This window comes from Galeopterus variegatus, unplaced genomic scaffold, assembly GCF_000696425.1.
Source record: "Galeopterus variegatus unplaced genomic scaffold, G_variegatus-3.0.2 Scaffold5533, whole genome shotgun sequence".
Classification (NCBI taxonomy): Eukaryota; Metazoa; Chordata; class Mammalia; order Dermoptera; family Cynocephalidae; genus Galeopterus; species Galeopterus variegatus.
Genome location: NW_007731644.1, coordinates 112310 through 133991, shown reverse-complemented (window position 1 = coordinate 133991; position 21682 = coordinate 112310). Strand labels below are relative to the sequence as shown.

The window sequence follows — 21682 nt, the reverse complement described above, 5'->3', positions numbered from 1 at the left end:
GCGGACGCGGGGCGGGCGGGAGCTGGGGGTGCGCCCGGGAGGGTGAGGACGGGCGCTCGGGCAGGAGGCCGAAGGCTTTTCAGGGCTCGGCTGGCAGAGATAGAGGACTTGATCTTCGAGTCCGTGGGCGAACTGAACTTGGAGGGGGTTAGATATTTTGGAAAACCAAATATAAAGGGCTGGGCGTGGGGTTGTCCGCATCAGGGATCAGTAAGGAGAGCGCTCCTGGGCCCCGACTACGGGTGAGAAACTTCCGAAAGCAGCAGCGATGGTGGTTCTTGTTTGTTTTGCTTTGACTTTTAAATCAATTTTATGGCAGTGTTGTTTTAAAGAGTCGAAAGCAAACCGAAGTAATCTCACTGAAAGCCGGGATTTATTAACGTCTTGTAAAAGACCAGGGGTCCTAGTTACCACCACCTGCCTGTTTTTTTGTTTCACCCCTCCCCCCCGAAGCAGAGAGCAGCCTCCCCAATTATTGCATTAATCACTCTAGATTTTTAAGGAGGGAAGAGGAACAGCGCGATGAATAGAGTGTACTGATAATGCTCTCCTGTTCCTAATATCTAAGAAGATTGAAATCAATACCGCGAGCGAAGGTGGAGAGAGTAAAAGAACACTGGTTTGGGAGAAAATCAAAAGGCTAATGTCTGTGTGAAGAAACTTGGGAAGTGTGCAATTTGAGAATGTCTTCTAATGTTACTTTGGAATGTTATAACTTAACCCTACATTCTTACCCCTCAAATACTGCACTTTTTAAAGACACAATGAGAAATCTGTGCCAGATATTCAAATGTGAGTTTCTAAATGAGAAATTTCATAAGATATCTATAATACAACGCTGTCAGATACCTCCAAGTGAGAAAATGCCTTTTTATTCTTTTTAAGTATATAAATAAACTCACGTAGAAAAAGATACCTCTAGGTCCTGGGCTCCAAAATGAAAGTATGTGGATGGTGTTTCATGTGCTGGTTTCTAATGGAATTATTATTGTTAGATGTTCACAAGCGCCTATTGGGATTTGGGTCAGGATTTTTTTCTGTTTGGTTTCAGAGATCAGTTCTATTTGTTTTTAGGACAGTGACTTAAAAACAAGTGAGAAGACTTTAGTTTTGAGACAGTCATAATGATTTAGAGAAGAGACTATTTTAAGGAGAAGTCATATTTAAATTTGCTGGGGCTGTGTCATTTAAGACCACGTGCCTGTTAATCAGCGGTATGTTCATTTACCTCTGCCACAGTCTGAGTAGTGACCCCTATTTCAGCATGCTCTACTTGAGAGTTTGTATGTGAGGTGTTGGGTGAGTATTTGTATATAAGTCATGGCTATTTTGGGAAGGCTTGGAACTCCGGTGGCTGTGGCTGGCGGGAGTACCCTGATTCCTGGCGACCTGCAGAGTGACGACATTTACTTTTCTTCCTGGTGATTTACCCTATACTGACAGGTGATAAGCTTGGAATGCTTGATAATGTTTGCCCTTTTTGTTCTCAGTAATGTAAAATGCTTGAAGTTAGCAGGCTAGGTCAAAGGAATTTATATGGGAAAAGTACCTTTCTCATCTTAGAGGAAAGATTTTAATAACTTCTTCCTCATCTTGTTAAGTTTCCTGTTAGAATGGATTCTTTTATTTTGAATTCTTTGAGGCATTCTAACCTTTCCCTCAAAGGATATTTTAATTGTTCTAGCTGAGAAGAGCTATCCTCCCCTGACACTCAGAAGCTATTTAAAACCTAGAATGCCTCCCTTCCTTATTGGTTAGTTGTACACAGGACAGACAAAACCCTTTTTAGCCTCCCAAGAATTTTGGTGAGAGAAAAATGTAGTTCTCTTGAAGTATGCTCTCAATATGTACTCAAATCTAAGAGTGAGCATTCTGTGGTATTACTAAATCCCCCAGACTGCAGACAGATATTTGCATATCTAAAGAGATTACTTACTGACAGCATCCTGTATTTTAACCAATTCTTGACTTAGATTAACACCAGCAGCAGAGTTTACTGTCATTGTAGGATAAACAACTTGAAGTCAGTTTGGTTCTTATAAACCTGTAATTCTTGGCAGCAGTACTGAGGGTTCACATCACACGTTCTTTTTCTGGTGGCTAGGTGGTACAGAGATTGAGCCCTGGACCTCACATCACACATTTTTTATGCTAGTTGAAGCCCTGTTAAAACCTGTCAATTTCAGTAAAAATTTAATGCCCTTTTTGCTTTCTCTTGATTTATTGATTTTTCATTTTCTTTTACTTTGTCTCATTAATCATGATTTTTGGAACATCAGTGAGTCAGTGATTGGTTGGCTTCCATAATTCTCATACTCCCTTAGCCGCAAACAGTTACTGCTGTCACAATGAGCACAGTATTTATAAGACATTGACAAATAGCATTTTGCCAGACAAGATTTTCCCATGTGTCCTGTTTTGTCAAAGAAATTTAAACCAATAGCAAAGTATAGCAAGTAATTTATTGATTTTTCATTTTCTTTTACTTTGTCTCATTAATCATGATTTTTGGAACATCAGTAAGTCAGTGATTGGTTGGCTTCCATAATTCTCATACTCCCTTAGCCGCAAACAGTTAGTGCTGTCACAATGAGCACAGTATTTATAAGACATTGACAAATAGCATTTTGCCAGACAAGATTTTCCCATGTGTCCTGTTTTGTTAAAGAAATTTAAACCAATAGCAAAGTATAGCAAGTGCTAACCAAGGAAAGTAATGTTGCTGATAATAGTAATAGCTAAGATTAATTGAGCATGTGCTATATGCTGGACCCTATGCTGAAAAATTAACATATATTATCTCAGTACTTACATGAAGTACTCAGTACTTCATGAAGTTTCTATGAGAAGGCTTATACTTGTTAAATAATTTGTCCAAGGTCATCCAGCTAGGAAATAATACAGCCAGGATTGCACCCAGGCAGTTCTGACTCCCAGAGCCCAAGACATCCCTGATCTTATTTCTTAGTCGATAGACCCATTGTGCTGGGTTAGAACCTTTTCATTAATGCCTTCTCTAGAACTCTCCTCCTAATGTTTTAAACTTTTAGTCCTCCCTGCATTCTCTTTCTAAAACATAACCTTCTTTTCTACTAAAGAGAGCTCCTTGTCTCATGTTCCCCACCCCCACCCCCAGCATCTCATCTCTTTTCTCTGATTTCAGTGGAAGAGGTACTCTTCCCTTTCTCCCTCTTCATTTCTTAGAGATAAATCTAGATCATTGGTTCTTACTGGGGAGAGATTTTGCCATCTAGTAGATTAGATATTTGGCAGAGTCTGGAGACCTTTATGATTGTGACCACTGGGAGAGGATGCTACTGGCTTCTAGTGAGTAGAAGACAAGAATGCTGCTAAACATCCTGCAATGTGCAGGATAGGCCCCAAAACAAAGTTATGGGCACAAAATGTATGTAAGTGCCAAGCTTGAGAAACCTTGATCTAGATGATGTCTTTCCTCACTTTCTTATTTTATGTCACTTCTCTTTTATCCTTGTCAAGCCCCCAAACAACTTCACTGTCTTCTGTTCCCTTGCTACTCAAACTTATGGTCCATGGACCAGCAGCATCCGCATCACTGAGGATTTAGAAATGCAGAAAGTTGGATGTGCTGGCGCCAGCTCATACTGCCTCTCCAGCTGATTGTGTACATCTCTTCTCAGCTCTGTGTTCAGTGACCTCATGTTGATAGCTTGAAATTGCCAAGGTGAGAGTGTGTATACCAAGGAAATAAGCATTGCAAATCAGCACACCACTGCTTGGACCTCCACCCTAGACCTATTGAATCAGATTCTGCCTTTTGATAAGATCCCTGGGTGATTCATTTGCACATTAAATTTTGAGAAACACTGTCCCACTCCACAGATTTCCAATTTTCCATTCTGCTTGCACATGTGTTCTTGGTCCTCAAACACAATAACAACAAAATCCTCTGCTGCCCCATCCAGACTTTGTCTTGCCCACCTCCTTCCTTTATAACAGAGTTTCTAAACCCACCTGTTTTTTTCCTAAAACATTTTTCCAATGACAATGTAATTCAGACTCCATTACAGTTAGAAAACATGGAAAACACAGACCTCAGCAGGATTAGCTCCTAGCTGATAGGAGACTAAGGCAGGTTAGTTCCCAGATTCCCCACAGAGCTTGAGGTTGTTGCAGAAGCAACAACAGCTTCTTCAAAAGCCCGAGTATGAGATGGCTTTGGGGACCAGTCTGGGCTCCAGCAAGAAGAGGGTTGATTGCCCAGAGGCCTGTAGAGTTGCTGACGAGGCAGCACCAGTTAGGTTGTAGGGCAGAGTGGTTTAATATGAGCAGCATCTGCCAGGCTGCTTAAAAGGCTTGCCAGAGTAGGCTTTTCATAAGTATTTGTTACTATCAACTGAAACGGATCTCTTGGGGGTGACCAATGACTGACCACCTTCTTGTGAAATCTGTGCCCTTTCAGTAGTAATACTGTTTTTACCATTTTCCCTTGGTTATTCAAGTACCCGCTCAAATTTCATTCTCATGCTTTTATTGTTATTATTTTATGCTTTTATGATCTCTCATTACCACTTTTTTGTTGATATTTATTTTGGTGTTTGATTTTATTGTTATTTCTTATCAACTAATCTGCTTTTCCTAAAAACTTCCAGTGTATATTTTTTAATCACTTGCCGTAGTCTCATCACAGAAGTACCATAGTAGGCCCTTAGTTCGGAATTAGCTACATAATTTAAAAACTTTCTTATGAATATAAGCCCTGGAATAGATGTTTGAATTTATCTAATACATCTTCATTTCATCTTGCACATGTAGTAGTGGATTTAGGGAGTCTTTGCAGAACCCTGGCCTCTGCCTTCAGTTCAGTGTCTTGGTAGTGCCGCGTACTGCACAGCTAACTTGCTTCCTCATCTTGACTCCCTTTGATTTGTGGGTCCAGCATTACTACTTGTTCTTCTACCTTTCTTCTCTTCTTTGGCTTGACGTTATTTGCCCATTTTTTAATTAAGGTGTTTGTCTTGTGGTTGTTAAGTTGTAGGTCTTATTTATTTATTTGGCAGCTGCCTGGTACAGGGATTGAATCCTGGACCTTAGCTTTATCAGCTCTCTGCTCTAACCAACTGAGCTAACCAGCCAGCTGAGTTGTAGGTCTTTATGTAATCTGATGCCAGACCTTTGTCAGATATTTGATTTGAAAATATCTCCAATTATGTATGTTGTCATTTCACTTTCTTGGTAATAACCTTTGATGTACAAAAGTGTTTAATTTTGATGAAGTCCAGTTTTCTATTTTTTTCTTTTGTTGCTTTGGTGTTATATCCATGAATTCATTGCCAAATCCAAAGTCATGAAGATTTAGCTCTATGTTTTCTTATATTTAGGTCGCTGATGCATTTTGAGTTAATTTTTGTATATTGTGTGAGGTAAGGGTCCAATATCATTTCTTTTCTTATGGATATCCAGTTGTCCCAGCACCATTTGTTGAAGTGACTATTTTTCCCCCATCAAATAGTCTTGGCATCCTTGTCGAAAATCAATTGACCATAGGTGTATGGAATCTCAATTCTATTTCATTGGTCTTATATCTATCCTTATGCCAGTGCTAATCCCAGCACCATTTGTTGAAGTGACTATTTTTCCCCCATCAAATAGTCTTGGCATCCTTGTCAAAAATCAATTGACCATAGGTGTATGGAATCTCAATTCTATTTCATTGGTCTTATATCTATCCTTATGCCAGTGCTAAGCTCTTGTGATTACTGTAGCTTTGTAGTAAGTTTTGAAATTGAGACGTGTGAGTCTTCCAGCTTTGCTCTTCCTTTCAATATTGTTTTGGTTCTTCAAGGTCTCTTGAAATTTTATATGAATATGAGGATCAGCTTTAACATTTTCTCAAAAAAAGGCCATTGGAATTTTGATAGGGATTGTACTGAATTTGTAGATCATTTTGGGTAGTATTGCCATCTTAATAGTATTAAGTCTTTGTGAAGGTTAATTTTATGTGCCAATTGGATTGGGCCACAGGGTCCCTAGACATTTGGTCAGACATTATTCTGGGTGTGTCTGTGAGGGTGTTTCTGGATGATACTAACATTGAATCAGTAGACTGAGTAAAACAGATTGCCCTCCCTAGTATGGGTAGGACTCATCCAATCAATTGAAGACCTAAGTAGAACAAAAGGGCCGAGTAAGTGGGAACTTCACCTGCCTGACTGCTTGAGCTGGGACTTCAGTCTTCTCCTTCCCTCACACGGGAACTTACAGCATCAGCTCTTCTCGTTCTAGGGCCTCAGACTTGGGCTAGAACTACACCACTGGTTTCCAGCCTGACTGCTTGAGCTGGGACTTCAGTCTTCTCCTTCCCTCACACGGGAACTTACAGCATCTGCTCTTCTCGTTCTAGGGCCTCAGACTTGGGCTAGAACTACACCACTGGTTTCCAGGATCTCCAGCTTGCTAACCTGCAGGTCTTGGGCCTTGTTAGCTTTCATAGTTGTGTGAAGCAATTTCTTATAATAATAAATCTCTCTCTGTCCGTATATATATATCTCCTATTGGCTGTGTTTCTCTGGAGAACCTTGACTAATACAGTCTTCCAATCCATGAACCTGGATATCTTTCAATTTATTTAGGTCTTGTTTAACTTCTTCCAGCAGTGTTATTTAGTTTTTAAATGATTCAAGTCTTTCTCCTTTTTCCCCTCTTTTGTTAAATTTGTTCCTAGGTATTTTATTCTCTTGGATGCTATTGTAAATGAAATTTTCTTAGTTTTCTTTTTGGGTTGTTCTTTGTTGCTATAGAGAAACACAACCGAATTTTACATGTTGATCTTGTACCTGAAACTTTGCTGAATTTGTTTACTAGCTCTAGTAACTTTTTTTGTGATTTTTTTTTGGTGGCTGGCTGGTATGGGGATCTGAACCTTAGACATCGGTGTTATAATACCATCCTCTAATGTAATTTCTTTGAGATTATCTATATATAGAATCATGTCATCTGTGAATAGAGATAGGTTTACTTTTTCCTTTCTGCTTTGTATGCCTTTTGTTTCTTTTCATTTACTAATTGCTCTGACTAGAACTTCCAGTACAGTGTTGAATAGCAGTGGTGAAAGGGGGTATCTTTGTCTAGTCTCTGATTTTAGGGGGAAAGCTTTCAGTTTTTCACCATCGAATGTAATGTTAGCTGTGGAGGGGGGGGTTGTTTTGTTTTTTAATTTTTAATTTTGGTGGTTGGCTGGTGGCTGGTACAAGGATTGAACCCTTGACTTTGGTGTTATTAGTGCCATGCTCTAACCAACTGAGCTAACCAGCCAGCCCTGGATTTTGTTTATAAAAGCAAAAAAAGAGTTCAAAATTTCATATTGAAGTTACCTTCTATTTATAGATTTTTGATAGTCTTTATTATGAATGGGTGTTGGATTTTGTAAAAGGCTTTTCTGCATTAATCAAGATGTGTTTTCCCCCCTTTATTCTGTTAGTGTGGATGTATTACATCGTTTGGTTTTCTGCTGGTTTCCTTTTATGTTGTTGGCAATAGCACTCTCTTAGGCGTCCATTTGCAAATGTTTGACAAAGGTTTATCTCTTCATTCTTTAGGATGTGCGGAGTATAACCTACCTTTCTATTTTCCCACCAGCATCCTACCTCTCTCATTACAACTGGTTTACTAAGTAGCTCTGGAACTCCATAGTTAAACTTTATTTACCTAGTCTCATCCCACTTCGAACCTGTTGTTCACATGTGCTAGGTTAATCCACTTAAATACATCTTTCTCCCTCATATCTTTTCCCTGATCAGGAACCTGTATTGATCATCTGTTGTTCATCAGAACAAGTCTAAACTCATCCTGACATTAAGAACCCTTCATAATCCAATTCCCACATTACCTCTCTGATCTCTGTTATTTATCAGAAATAGAAACTATACACTAAGACCCAGCTAATAATAACTTTAAAATTTACTGTTGTTAGATTTCTGAAACTATAGGCATGTAAATTTGATTTTTCATATCTTTTCCCTATATTTTCCTAGTTTCTCAATTAACCCTCTCAATATATTGCTAAAAATGGTATGTTCATTAATTTTTGGAGATACGTTTCATATGACAATGTAGTGACTTCCTAGTCTCATTTCTTGTATTTGATCGGGGTGTGTATTCAGATAAATGAAAATATATTGCGAGGTGTAGGACATTATGTATAGTATGAAAAAATATATTCATCTGCATAGACAAGAAAGTTGTATCAGAAACTATTAACAGTGGTAGCCCCTGGGAAATAGAACTGGGGTGGGAAGAAGTGGGCAATTTCCTTTTAATTTTATATCCTTTTATACTGTTGGAATTTCTTACTCAGTGTATATGAAAAAAAGATGACAAATTTTAAAAATAAATAGTGATTGATTCCTATTTCTTCTTTTAAGTTCTGTCCCTCTATATCATATAATAGTGGCTAAAATTTAAAAGGTTTTAATGCTCTTTAAATACTTGAAGCAAGTTGGTAAATTGAAACAGCCGTTTTCATTATGTACCGGCCTTTTTATCATTCACATAAATTATCAAGTAGCCCATTTTCAGGGAATTTAGTTGTATCCACAAAAGCTGCCATTTGTCATTTTAATTTTATTTGCTTTTCTTTCTTTTTTTTTTTTATTGAAACATAATTGATTGTACATATCTGTAGGGTGTTGAATATCAGTACATGTGTGCAATGAATGATGCTCAAATCAGGATAATTAGTGTATTCAACGTTACACAATGTAATCATTTTTTGTGGCCTTTTACCAATTTCTATTTGTCATTTTTAGAGAGTCATATCCTTATGACTACCTTAGGTTTCAACTCCATAAATAAATTGGACCAACATGGAATTGTTGCCAGAAGAAAAACTGAAAAAATACCAGGGCTTTTATGGACCATTGCTTGCTTTGCGTTGGTTGGAAAGGTTAGCAACTGTCTCAGAATGTGTTATTAAGACACTTATCAGGACAGAGTTTCTGGAGTTGCTGCTGTGTATTTTCTTTGACTTCTACTTATTTTTTTGCTTTTCTTGGGTACATCAGTTTTATTTTAACATTGAAAAACCAGATTTTTAACTTTGGAGGGAATTCTATTACGCACACCTTGGTAGTTCTTTGGAATAGAGAAACATTTATCAATTATTTACTTGTTTTTAAATTTAGAAATGTCTTCCTAAGACTAGACAGTTGAGATCAGGAAATATGTGCATCAGAAAGATGAAAAAATAGCATCCCTGTTTGAAGGAATGGAATAATCTAGAAAGCACCTCAGTAAAATGCTTAGTTAGACTTTTTAGAGATTAGTAATTAGAAATTTTGCCTTATTTGATCAGAGAGAGTTTTAATTTGGTAGGATTAGGCCAATTATTGTTCGTTACAAAAACTTGATAGCTTAATGTTTTTATTGTCTGAATAATTCTGTTTATTGCTTATTGTGAGTTGAGTTATTATTTTTGCTAAGAAAATATCAGTCCTGGGAAGTGGACTGGATTGCACCAAAACCACTGAATGAGTGAGTAGCTGAGGTCAGAAAGCTTGAGATCCTTCCTTCTAGAGATTTTTGTGTGCCTGTCTTTCTTTACTTCTTCTGAGCAAGAAAAGAGAGTGACTTTTGTTTTGTGAAAGCAATGTGAGTTTAGCTAAGGAAATGCAAACCTGTTGGCTCTTGCCAGTTATTTGACCTCATTGTGACAGGAACACAAGCTTTGTCTTGTCTCCTATTGGGTATATACTTTATACATAGCAATATAGTTAGAGTGACATTAATATTTAAATCCACTTTCTGTGAAGTTCAGAAGAAACTGTGAGTTAGTAATAAAATAGGATCCTGATGAGTTTCGTTTGCTACTGTAACACTAATGTACAGTACATAGTATTTATTAGGATTTGGGATGTGGGTACTGTTGCAAACTTAGGTTTAGCTAAATATTTGTAAGACCAAGTCATGTTATAGCAGTTGCATGTGTTGCATGTCAATAGCATAGTGCAATCTTTGTAAAATATGTTGTTCAGACTCTTAATAGCTACCTTCGATTTATTTCTTAGTTCAAGACATTCGATAATAAATAGGTTTTGTAAGCCTTAATTTTCTAGTTTGCACAATGCTTACCTTTTGAGGTTGTTATAAGGATTACGTGTATGTAAGGTGCCTAACTTTCCTGACATAAAGTTAGGTGTTCAGTAAATGTTACAATTATTATCAGCACTATCATTTAGATAATTTAAATTAGGCAGTATGTTGTATGAACCTTGCTTTAAGAAAGGCAAGAATTTTACTCTTTTCTTTCTCTCTCTCTCTCTTTTTTTTTTTTTTTTTTTTTGTGGAAAGTCAGTCCAGGGATCTGAACCCTTGACCTTGGTGTTATTAACACCACACTCCAACCAACTGAGCTAACTGGCCAGCCAAGAATTTTATATTTAAAATAATTAGAGAACTGTATAATGAGAAATACCAGGTAAAGACTGTAAGTGCCATTCATTCACAGACTCATTTGTTCACTCAGCATGGGAGATTAGAACGGGGAGAGAATAGTATGAACCACAGTTCTTGGAACAACTTTATGGAGGAGGTAAAACCAATATATCCCTTGACTGTAGGCTGGTGTTCTTTACTTCAACAGTGTACAATGTAGGAGATATTACTAGAGGTAATAGGAGCAGCACTCCAGGGCATGAAAGAATGAGTTTGTAAGGTAAGGAATTGAGTAGAAGAGGTTCAGCAGGTTAAGGGTCGAGTCTTATGGAGGAGGTAAAACCAATATATCCCTTGACTGTAGGCTGGTGTTCTTTACTTCAACAGTGTACAATGTAGGAGATATTACTAGAGGTAATAGGAGCAGCACTCCAGGGCATGAAAGAATGAGTTTGTAAGGTAAGGAATTGAGTAGAAGAGGTTCAGCAGGTTAGGTCTTTGGCAAGATTAAGAGTGTATATTTGAATTACCACGTAGAACATTGTTCTTGGAGCTGTACAAAATAATTTTGAATAATGGTCATCTCTGCCCAATAGCTTTTAAAAAAGGGAAATGAGTTTATTTTCCCTTTTCTGAATGCGTTATTCTAGATGTACTGATGTCCATTGCTACCTATTATAAGTGGAGAAAGGGGAGTTGTAATACTAGAGTGTAACTAACTTTAATCCAAGGCCAAATGTAAATAGTTAGTAAATTATTTAATATTTGAATATCATGTTTCATCGATTCACATTTATTTGGCATTTAAGATCTCTGAAATCAAGATGTCCCTTACATTTACTATCATCTAAGTAGCAGATGTGATGTAGTTGTCATTGTCTGCGCATCTGTGGACTTGGTCATAGCTGTTCCTACCATCATAATGATAGTCAAGTTATATGCAGTGTTAGTACCACACAGTTTACTTGCCATTTAAAATGTCTTTTAAAAGATTACACTGTGATTCGACATTGAAATAAAAAACCGAAAAACCTGTGTATGAAGAAAGGCATAGGAACAGAACAGTGGGATATAAATATGATTTTATGTGAAGCATAATATTTATCATTGGAGGAATGATTGCAGTTTCAAATTTTCTTGCAACGCTACAGTCAGGTAATTTATGCAACATAGAAAGGAAGATACCATGGGTGTATTAAGCTGTGTTAAGTTTTGTTACTCAGAAATATGCAGAAGAATTGCCTGTCACATGCCATGCAGTGTACCTAGGAGTGGGGAAATTGCTATATTCCTTAACATAAATGAGAAAATTCAGAACTACAAGAAGCTGGTGTGACCAATTCATGTGTCCTGGGAAGGACTGTCACTAAGGCATTGTGTCATAGTTTAAGGAGCAGCAGGGGTTTTTTCTTAGTCTGTAACCGGTGGCGCCTTAGATTCAGTCAAATATATAGTGTTCCCCTCTCCACTTCCTGATGATAGCTCATTTGGAACAGATTGTACTAAGTAATCAAACTTGTGACTATATAAAGGCAGGCAAAATAAAGAAATAGGAAACTTGTTAAGATGCAAAGATCATGGTCAAAATACAAGAATGAAACATTTGCACTGTTTTGCATTAAACAGATATTGCGTATTTCTTTGTCTTCTCACATACAGCCTGGCACAGTGGTTAGAGTAGAGACTGGAGTCAGGCAGCCTAGGTTCAAATCTCAGCTCTACCCTTTAGAACCATTAAACTTGTGTAAGTTACTTAACCTCTCTGTGCATCAGTTTTCTGTCAGGTGGACATAATACCTACCTTACAAGGTTTTTATGAGGGTTAAATGAGTTAATTTAGTTAATACATGCGAAATGTTTAGAACAGCACTGGCTAAAAGTAAGCAGTGTATGTTAGCTATTATTTTTTTGTTGTTGCCGCTTTGTTTTTTGGTTGTTTTTTTTTTTTTTTGGTGGCTGGCCGGTTCAAGGATCTGAACCCTTGACATTGGTGTTATAACACCACAGTCTAACCAACTGAGCTAACTAGCCAGCCTTATTAGCTATTATTTTTTACTGGGATTATTTTCTGTAAATTGTGTTAATTGCTATTCAGAGTAATTCCAGATGAAGATGTGATTATCTCATTGTTACCTTCTTGGTATTAATATGCTACTTATTCCCCCTCCCAATTATTCTACCCTTTTTTGGTTATATTGATTGTGGTGTTTTTAAAAATTGTGTTATTGAGATACATAGATTCACATACTTTTCCACAGTAAAATAAATGAAATCAATTAATTTGGGAAAACAAATTTAATACTTTATTTTTCTAAAAATCACATGCTTGTATTTTCAGCTCTTGCCAAGGATCAATCTGTACACCTTTTAATCTGTTAATCACTCTCCCAGTGCACAGGCGATGACTGGCTTTAACAAAACTCATAGCCTCAAAGACTGCTGGTCTCAGCAGTATTTTCAGCTCTTGCCAAGGATCAATCTGTACACCTTTTAATCTGTTAATCACTCTCCCAGTTCACAGGCGATGACTGGCTTTAACAAGACTCATAGCCTCAAAGACTGCTGGTCTCAGCAGGGTAGGGTTCCATTTCCAGCCTATGACTATAGCTTATGACTACAACAGAAAGATTGTTCATACTTTTTCACGTAGGGGAGTGTTTCAATTAGTTATTTCTAGTTGTATGATACTCTTAAGTGTTGCACTGGGCCCTCCACTGTTGAAGAACATAGGATACTGTATTTCAAATTGTTCATACTTTTTCACGTAGGGGAGTGTTTCAATTAGTTATTTCTAGTTGTATGATACTTTTAAGTGTTGCACTGGGCCCTCCACTGTTGAAGAACATAGGATACTGTATTTCAGCTGGCAGTAAATGTATGTAGACTGTTTCTCTGAGGCATACTACTAACCAAAGGGTAGTTAATGGTGAAGTATCAAGTATTGAATCAGGACTTAATTCTAGCATAACCTTAGGAATGGTATAAATTAGATTTTTTTCTTGCTGAATTAATTTTGAACTATTTTGTTTTCAATATTCATTGAAAAGGTCATTGTGTCTCAAGTTGAGCCAGCCAGTTGTTTAAATTGAGCTTTACTTATAAGTAGGTGTTTTGTGTTAACTTTTGTCCTTGTGTGAAACAGAATTAAATGTTAGGGTAAAGATTTTAAGGCTGAGAAGTAGTTATAAACTGATTTGTGGTAGCTGGAAGTTAACAAGGTAAGTTTTTCCATGATTCAGATTAATGAAGAGAAAACATTCTGTAATTCATTCCCTCTGGAATTATACATTTTATTTAATAGTTCAGAAAATTCTTAGCTTCAGCTATACTTTTTAAAGCAGTCAAACCTAAAGTTTTAAATATGTTGTTGATGGCATCATTTGTTAATTAAATGATTGGAAACTTATTGTCAGTGAAAATTGACACACACAAATGGCATGTGCAGTAAAGCTTAAAATAGCACATCTTCACATTGATGCAAATTCCCTGGACTCTTTATATGACCTACTTATGCACTGCCTACAGAAAGAAAAATATGAGGCGCTTTAAGCCTTCCTTACATTTTAATACAGAATATTACATTTAGATGTTTTATATATTTGTAGTTTTATTGTTTACTCATCTTTCTCTCACACATGCCAGAAGTATTTCCTACGATTAAACTTTTTAAAGAGTAATAGAGTTGGCATTTCGAAATACGTCTGACATGTCAATACTTTGTTACTTCAAGCTTTTCAGTTCTTTAGAGTAAAAAATGCAAGTGTCAGGCTCTGTTTATCCAAGATACTTTTACTTATTCTTTAAATGTGCCCAGTGTACTTTCTGACTGACGTTATGTCTGTGGTTTTTTTGTTTCTCAAATATAGAGCTGTCAAATGCTGTTAAATCAACTGAGAGAAATCACTGGCATTCAGGACCCTTCCTTTCTTCACGAAGCTCTAAAGGTTGGTTTCCAGACCCCTATTAGTCAACAGGCTTTAAAACAGCTGTTCATTTCATAGTTATGTCAGTTCAAGCTATTTTTATGCCAAAATGGAAGCGCGTATAGGGACAGAAGCTCTGCAGGTCAAATGACTCAATATCTTCAACGTGTAAATTATAAGGGGATGGGGGAGACTCGTGATATGGGTTTCCTACAGGATAAAAGAGATTTAAGAAACATAACAACCAGTTGAATTGTATAAAGCTTATATGGATCCTGATTCAAACCAACTAACTAAACAGTGAGTCAGGGAAGTGTGAACTGGTTATTTGATGTTAAAAAAGCTGTTACTCGGGATATGATAATAGCATTGTGTGTTAGATTAAAAAAAGATACATTTTAAAGTGTTGATGCTTAGGATTTGCTTCAAGATATCTGGGAGAGGATGGTCAGCAGTATAGATAAAACAGGATTGGCAATGATTTGATAATTGTTGAAATGATGGGTACATGGGGTTCAATTATTCACTCAACTGTTGTATATGTTAGAATTTTTTTCTAAAAAAAGTTGAAAACAAGTATGGTCACCACTATAAAATGTGGTAACTGCTTGGCACTTTTATTGTAGAGGCTGACTTCCTGTAGAATCTCTGTGTTAATTGCTACCCCCCTTTTTTGATGCCTTAACTATTCTGTGAAGCCCAGAGTAGTGGTATCTTAAGCCATGAGAACAACTCTTCAGCAAGATTTTGGTTTTGGGCTGGCCCGTGGCTCACTCGGGAGAGTGCAGTGCTGATAACACCAAGGCCACGGGTTCGGATCCTATATAGGGATGGCTGGTTAGCTCACTGGCTGAGCGTGGTGCTGACAACACCAAGCCAAGGGTTGAGATCCCCTTACCGGTCATCTTTTTATAGGGAAGAAAAAAAACAAAAAGATTTTGGTTTTGTTTGCACGTTGTGGGAGATAAGAGCATGACAACTCTCTTCCTGTAACTGCATGTTTGATATATGCTTCAAGCATATTAGACATGCTGTCTCTTTTTTCTTACTCTCTTTTTTCTACATTCTACCCCCGAATTATGCCTAAACTTTCTCAGTATGTCACCAGGGCAGTAAGCAGTTGTAACCAAAAAACTAACTTTCCACATATTTTAGATTCTGTGATGCTTTCCTTTTGAAATTCCTGTTGCCTTTTTCCCTGCTTAGGCCAGTAATGGTGACATCACCCAGGCAGTCAGCCTTCTCACTGATGCAAGAGTGAAGGAGCCCAGTCAAGACACCACTGCTACAGAACCATCTGAAGTAGAGGGGAGTGCTGCCAACAAAGAAGTGTTAGCAAGTACGTATACCTTGTCCTGGTTCTTCTCTGAACTAGCAAAAAATAAGGAGTGAGTGTATGTGAGTTCTGTATCAATCACATCAACCCTTTGGAAATAATTGTAATAATAGCTAATTATGGAGCCATTACTATGTAGCAGGCACAATTCCAAACACTTAAAAGGTTTCATTCATTCATTATTTAGCACCCATTTAATCACCACCAACTGTTGTGCCAAGCTCTCTTGAATCCCTGCTTTCATGTAGTGTATTTTATAGTGGGGGAAATTAACAAATAAATGATATGGCATATTAGAGTGTGATAAGTACCATGGAGAAAAATAAAGGATAGAATGAAAGAAATGAAAAAAAGGAGTGCTGGACTGGACTTCAAATAGGGTGGACCTTTTGAGAAGGTGCAAGGGAGGTGAGGGACGGAGGAAGTCACGTGAGGCCCTAGGGTGGGAAGGCACCTGGGCTTGTTTAAGGAGCCAGGAGAGGCCGGACCAAGGCTTAGTGAGTGAGGCGCATCACGCAGAGCCCTCCTAAGTGCTAGCTTTTGTTCTGAGTTAGATGGGTAGCCATTGGAGAATTTGGAGCAAAGGAATGATGTAAACTGGTTTCCATTTTCTAAAGATCATTCTGACTACTGTGTTGAGAACAGAGTGCGGGGTAGGGGGTAGTGAGGAGCATGGGACGCAGCAGTGGAGGAGAGAAGTGCTTTCATTCTGGCTGTGTGGTATTTTTAAGGGAAAGGCAATAGGATTTGCCTACAGAGGAGATGAGGGTTATGAGAGGAAGAGAGGAGTTAAAGGCGATGCCAGGTTTTTTCCCTAAGCCAATGACAGGTTGGAGTCGCACTTAACTGAGATGGGAATTATTGCAGGTGGAGAATATTTAGGATGGAAGATGAAGAGATCAGTTTTAGTTATATTAAGTTTGAAATGCAGGTTAGACATTCAGATGCAGGTGGCAAAAAGGCACTGGAGACCCTGGTGCTCAGTTCAGGGTAGAGACCTGTTGTTTGCATCCCACGGATTTGTCACCCCTTTTCCCCTGGGTGACGGAGCTGCCAAAGATTACTCAAAGCCCATCTCTTCTGAGCAGCAAGAAGCCCCGAAAAGGGGTTAATCTCCCGGAACCCTCAAGAACAAAGCATTCCTTACATTTGGGAAATTAACCATGAATTGGGGTTCTCTTCTCGCATTTATTCTCCAGACCAGGAAGTTACTGGAAGAGAACATAGGTGGGGTTTTTTCTAAGTACAGTTTTAACAAGTTTAACAGTAGAAGCTGGTAACATTCAATTAGACAGGCAAGGTGACCTTCCATAATGCAGTTTGCAACAAAAGCATGATTTCAGCAAACATTCCCTTCTTAAAGCAATTTCCCAGTATCTTTATATATCAATCAGTAGCCTGTCTGTCTTTGAGCCAGCAACCTTGCTGTGTTACAGTTTTTTTTTATCTTACAACAGACACTATATAGCCTGGGGAAAATTTCCTGTCCTTTGCAAGGTCAATATTTGAAACTGTGAGGCTTTGGAAAACCAGGCCCTGGGAAGTACATTTGCTGTATGCATACTCCACAGAGACCCAGGCTGGAGACAGATAAACTTGGAATTATAGCTTATAAAGAGTATGTAAAGCTGTGACACTGACATGCTGTCCAAGAAAGTGGATGCAGGAAAGAGGAAAAGGCTCAGCCAACAAGCACTGGATGATCCCAGTGTTCAGAGGTCTGGGGAAGTGGAGCATATCTAGGAAAAGGCAGGAAGGTGATAATTTGGAAGCCAGGGAGGCCTCCAGGAGGAGGGACCCATCAGCTGGGTCAAACAGTGTTAATGGATGTTTGAGCTGTTTGAGTTTTGAGCTGTTCTGAATAGAGCTGCTGCAAATATTCTTGTATGTGTCTTTTGTGTACAGTGCAATTTTTTTTCATTTGACATTTTTCTTTTTGAGACTCACCCATGTTGAAAGATAGAACTGTAGTTCATTTTCACCAGTGTGTAGTATTCCATGGTTTGAATATACCACAGTTGTGTGTATTTGTTGATTGACTTTTGTGTTGTTTTGAAGTTTTTGCTATTATAGGCAAGGCTGCTGTGAGCTGTTTGGATTCATGTTTCTTGTGCATGTATACAAGTTTCTTTAGTGTGCATACCTAGCTATATAGTTGGTGGGTATTAAAACGTGCTCATCAACTTTATAGGTAATGACAGTGTTTTCCAAGATGATTTTTTACTTATTTTTACTCCCATTAATAGGGTTTGAGAATAACCATTGCTCTCAAGCATGTTGTGATTGTTAAATTGTTGACAGTCCTTTTGATATGCAATGATATATTTTTTTTAATTAGAGTTTTTAAAATCAGTGATGAGATTGAGTATCTTTTCTTTTTTGGCCATCATGTTTCCTCCTATCTGGAACTTCTGTGTCATGATTCTTGATATTATCTTACTGATGTTGACTTTATTTTTGATATTATTCTTGATGTATATCTTACTGATACTGGCCTTATGTATCCTTACTGATATTAATCCATTTCTTTTTTTTTTTTTTTTTTTTTGTTTTTTTCTGTGTCCGGCAACGGATTTCGTATAACTTCGTATAATGTATGCTATACGAAGTTATTACGTCAACAAATTTGAAAAGCTGGAGGAAATGAACAAATTTCTGGACACATACAAACTACCAAGACTGAACTAAGAAGACACAGAAAACCTGAACAGACCAATACTGAGTAATGAGATTGAAGCAGTAATCAGCAGTCTCCCAACAAAGAAAATCCCAGGACCAGATGACTTTACTGCTAAATTCTTTTTTATTATTATTATTATTTTTCTTTTGTCTTTTTCGTGACCGGTAAGGGCATCGCAACCCTTGGTGTGGTGTTGCCCACACCACGCTCAGCCAGTGAGCGCACCGGCCATTCCTATATAGGATCCGAACCCGCGGCGGGAGTGTCGCTGTGCTCCCAGCGCCGCACTCTCCCGAGTGCGCCACGGGCTCGGCCCTTTACTGCTAAATTCTACCAAACCTTTGAAAATAATTTAATACCAATTCTCTTCAAACTATTACAAAAAGTGGAAACAGAGGCCACTCTCCCAAACTCATTCAATGAGCAACCCTCAGTGTTGCCCCCGTACCGGACCAGGACCGGCAACGGGACCGCAACCCTCGGCGCTGCTCCCGCGCCTCGCTCAGCCAGTGAGCGGGAACCGGTCTGTATGTGGGATCCGAACCCTCGGGCGGGAGCGCTGCCGCGCTTCCCAAGCGGCGCAGATAAGTGCGCCACCGGGCCGGCCCTAATCCATTTCTTTTGATTTGTATGTTGGTGACCTGTGTTTTTACACTATGGTGATAAGCTAGAGCTAAATTTTATTTCAGTTGCATTTGTCATTCTTTTTCTATTGTTGTGTTTTTTGTATAGAATTCCTTCTATACCCTGAGGTCATAAGGATATCCTCTTATATTTTCTTCTAAAATTGTAATGTTTTGCTTTTCACATTTGTATGAATATTGAGGAAAAAACCAGTTTATCTTATTTCCTGTCACTTAACAGTCAACACGGAAAATTTCTGTGGCCTCTGGTCACTAAGGAGAGTGTGAGATTTCTCCCTACCAGCAACCAGTCAGTCAATTCCACAGTAGACACTAGCTGGGTGTCCTCTATTTCAATTCATTTCTGATACTATCTACCTTGAGATGGTGTCAGATGCCACAAATTAAGGGCTCAATCCCACAAGACTGCTTCCCACTACCTATGCCAGTCTCAAGCACTGACTATAAATGGGGGTTCCCACACCCCCCTCCTCGGGTTTCATTAACTTGCTAGAGTGGCTCACAGAACTCAGGGAAACATTTTACTTACAGTTACTGGTTTATTATAAAGAATACAGATGAAGAGATGCACAGGGCAGGGCATGTGGGAGGGGCTGCGGAGCTTCCATGCTTTCTCTGGGTGTGCTACCCTCCAGGAACTTTCACATATTCAGCTACCTGAAAGGTCATCCAAACTGTGTCCTTTTGGGCTTTTATGGAGGCTTCATTATGTGCTTATGACTGATTAAATCTTTGGCCATTGGTAGTCAATTTAACCTTCAATCCCTGCCCCCTCCCCAGAGGTGTGGGGTGGGGCCAAAGTCCCAACCCTCTAATTATACCTTGGTCTCTCCGTGATCAGCTCCCATTCTGAATCTACCTAGGGGCTGCCTGCCCTCAGTCAACTCATTAGCATACAAAAAGACATTAACACTGCAGATTACCAGATTTTAGGAGTTGTATGCCTCTTAAAATTCTTAAAAGGAGGTAGATCAAATATATATGTCACACCATTTAAATCTTTTATTTATCTGAAATGGATTTTTTTTTTTTTGGTATGGCATAAGATAGGCATACAGTTAGATTTTTTCCCCCATATGTACTTACCCCCTGATCTGCAGTATTAGCTTTGTGTTATCTCAAAATTTCATGTTTTCCATTAAATTTCATTGAGTATCTGTTTTCAGTTTGGGGTATACACCTAGAAGTAGAATTGCTGAGTCATATAATAATTGTATGTTTAACTCTTTGGGTACTATTTCTAAAAGAGGATACTTTATTTTTCATTACTGTAGCATTATCACACTTTAAATCTCATCAGATTCCAGTGTAGAAATTTGCCCGAATGTCTCATTAACAATGTTTGCAGTTGGTTTGCGAGAACAAGGAGCCAAATAAATTAGAACATAAAATATGTTTGAAGTGTCTGTTAAGACTTTCTTTCTCTATAAGTCTCTCCCCCTTTTTTTCTTGCAAATCTCTCTAAAGAAATCAAGTTCTTTGTTTTGTCAGATTTCACACATTCTGAAACTTGTTTATTGCATTCCTGTGGTGTCTTTAAATGGATTTTTTTGCCCCCTGTCTTTCTTATGAACTTAGATGCTTATTGGGCATGACTGTGTCATAGGGAGTGTTGTGTGTATATTTCCTATTTTGTCATATCAAGAAGCAAATAATGTCGGATTGTCCACTTTTTGTGTTGTGAAAATTATTAGTGTGTTCAGGTATTGTCAGCTCGATTCCTTATTATGGAGTTTCCCACTTAGTGTTTTCAGCAGCCATTAATGATTGTTGCCTAGATTTTTTGTTTCATTGGAGAGTTCAAAATGGTAATATTGTATTTATCATAATAATGATTATTGGATAATATATTAATTGGAATTGTTTTTCTATTATAGTAAGAAATTAACAAAATATAAGTGTATCTTAAATATTTGATATTTTTATATTTTATCCATTTTTTTATTCAGGGTGGTATGGCCATAGACTGTTTTATCCATTTTTAAATGTAGAGTTCAGTAGTGTTAAGTATATTCATGTTGTTGTGAAACAAATCTCAAGAATTTTATCATCTTGCTAATCTGAAACTCCATACCCATTAAACAAACCCCTTACACTTAAACCCTTTCTGCTTTCCACCCAGCCCCTGTTAACCACCATTCAACTTTCTGTTTCTATGAATTTGACTATGTTAGATACTTCATATAATTGGAATCATTAAGCAAAAGTGTACTTCAGAAAGTTTGTGGAAAAATAGAATTAAACGCTAATAGGAATCTTTCCATGAACTTTTTTTTTTGAGGCTGGATCCAAACCTGTGACCTTGGTGTTAATAAGGCTGCACTCTAACCAACTCAGCTAACTGGCCAGCCCCATGAACTTTTTATAGTACCCTTGTATTTGTCTTTTTGTGACTGGCTTATTTCATTTAGCTTAATATCTTAAAGTTTTATCCATGTTGTAACATGTGACAAGATTCCCTTTCTTCTTTTTTTTATTTTACAAGATTTTTTTTGGTAAGATACACATAAAACAATTTGCCATCTGAACTATTTTTTAGTTCACCATTCAGTGGTATTAAATACATTCATATTACTTTACAACCATTACCACCATCCATTTCCAGAACATCTTCATCTTGGAAAACTGAAGCTCTGGATGCATTAAATAATAACCTCCATTCTTTCCTCCCCACTGGCAACCAGAATTC

General features: G+C 37.9%; 1 protein-coding gene across 1 annotated transcript in view; it reads left to right on the top strand.

Moving 5' to 3' along the window:
• The first annotated feature begins 14281 nt into the window (after nucleotides 1-14281).
• The window catches only part of USP28 (ubiquitin specific peptidase 28), a 44052-nt gene continuing 36651 nt past the window's right edge, over nucleotides 14282-21682 (top strand). The window contains exons 1-2 of the mRNA XM_008589580.1: nucleotides 14282-14354; nucleotides 15540-15672. Of these exons, the coding sequence (XP_008587802.1) occupies nucleotides 14286-14354; nucleotides 15540-15672 (202 nt within the window). The 5' untranslated portion in view covers nucleotides 14282-14285. The remainder of the gene's footprint in view (nucleotides 14355-15539; nucleotides 15673-21682) is intronic.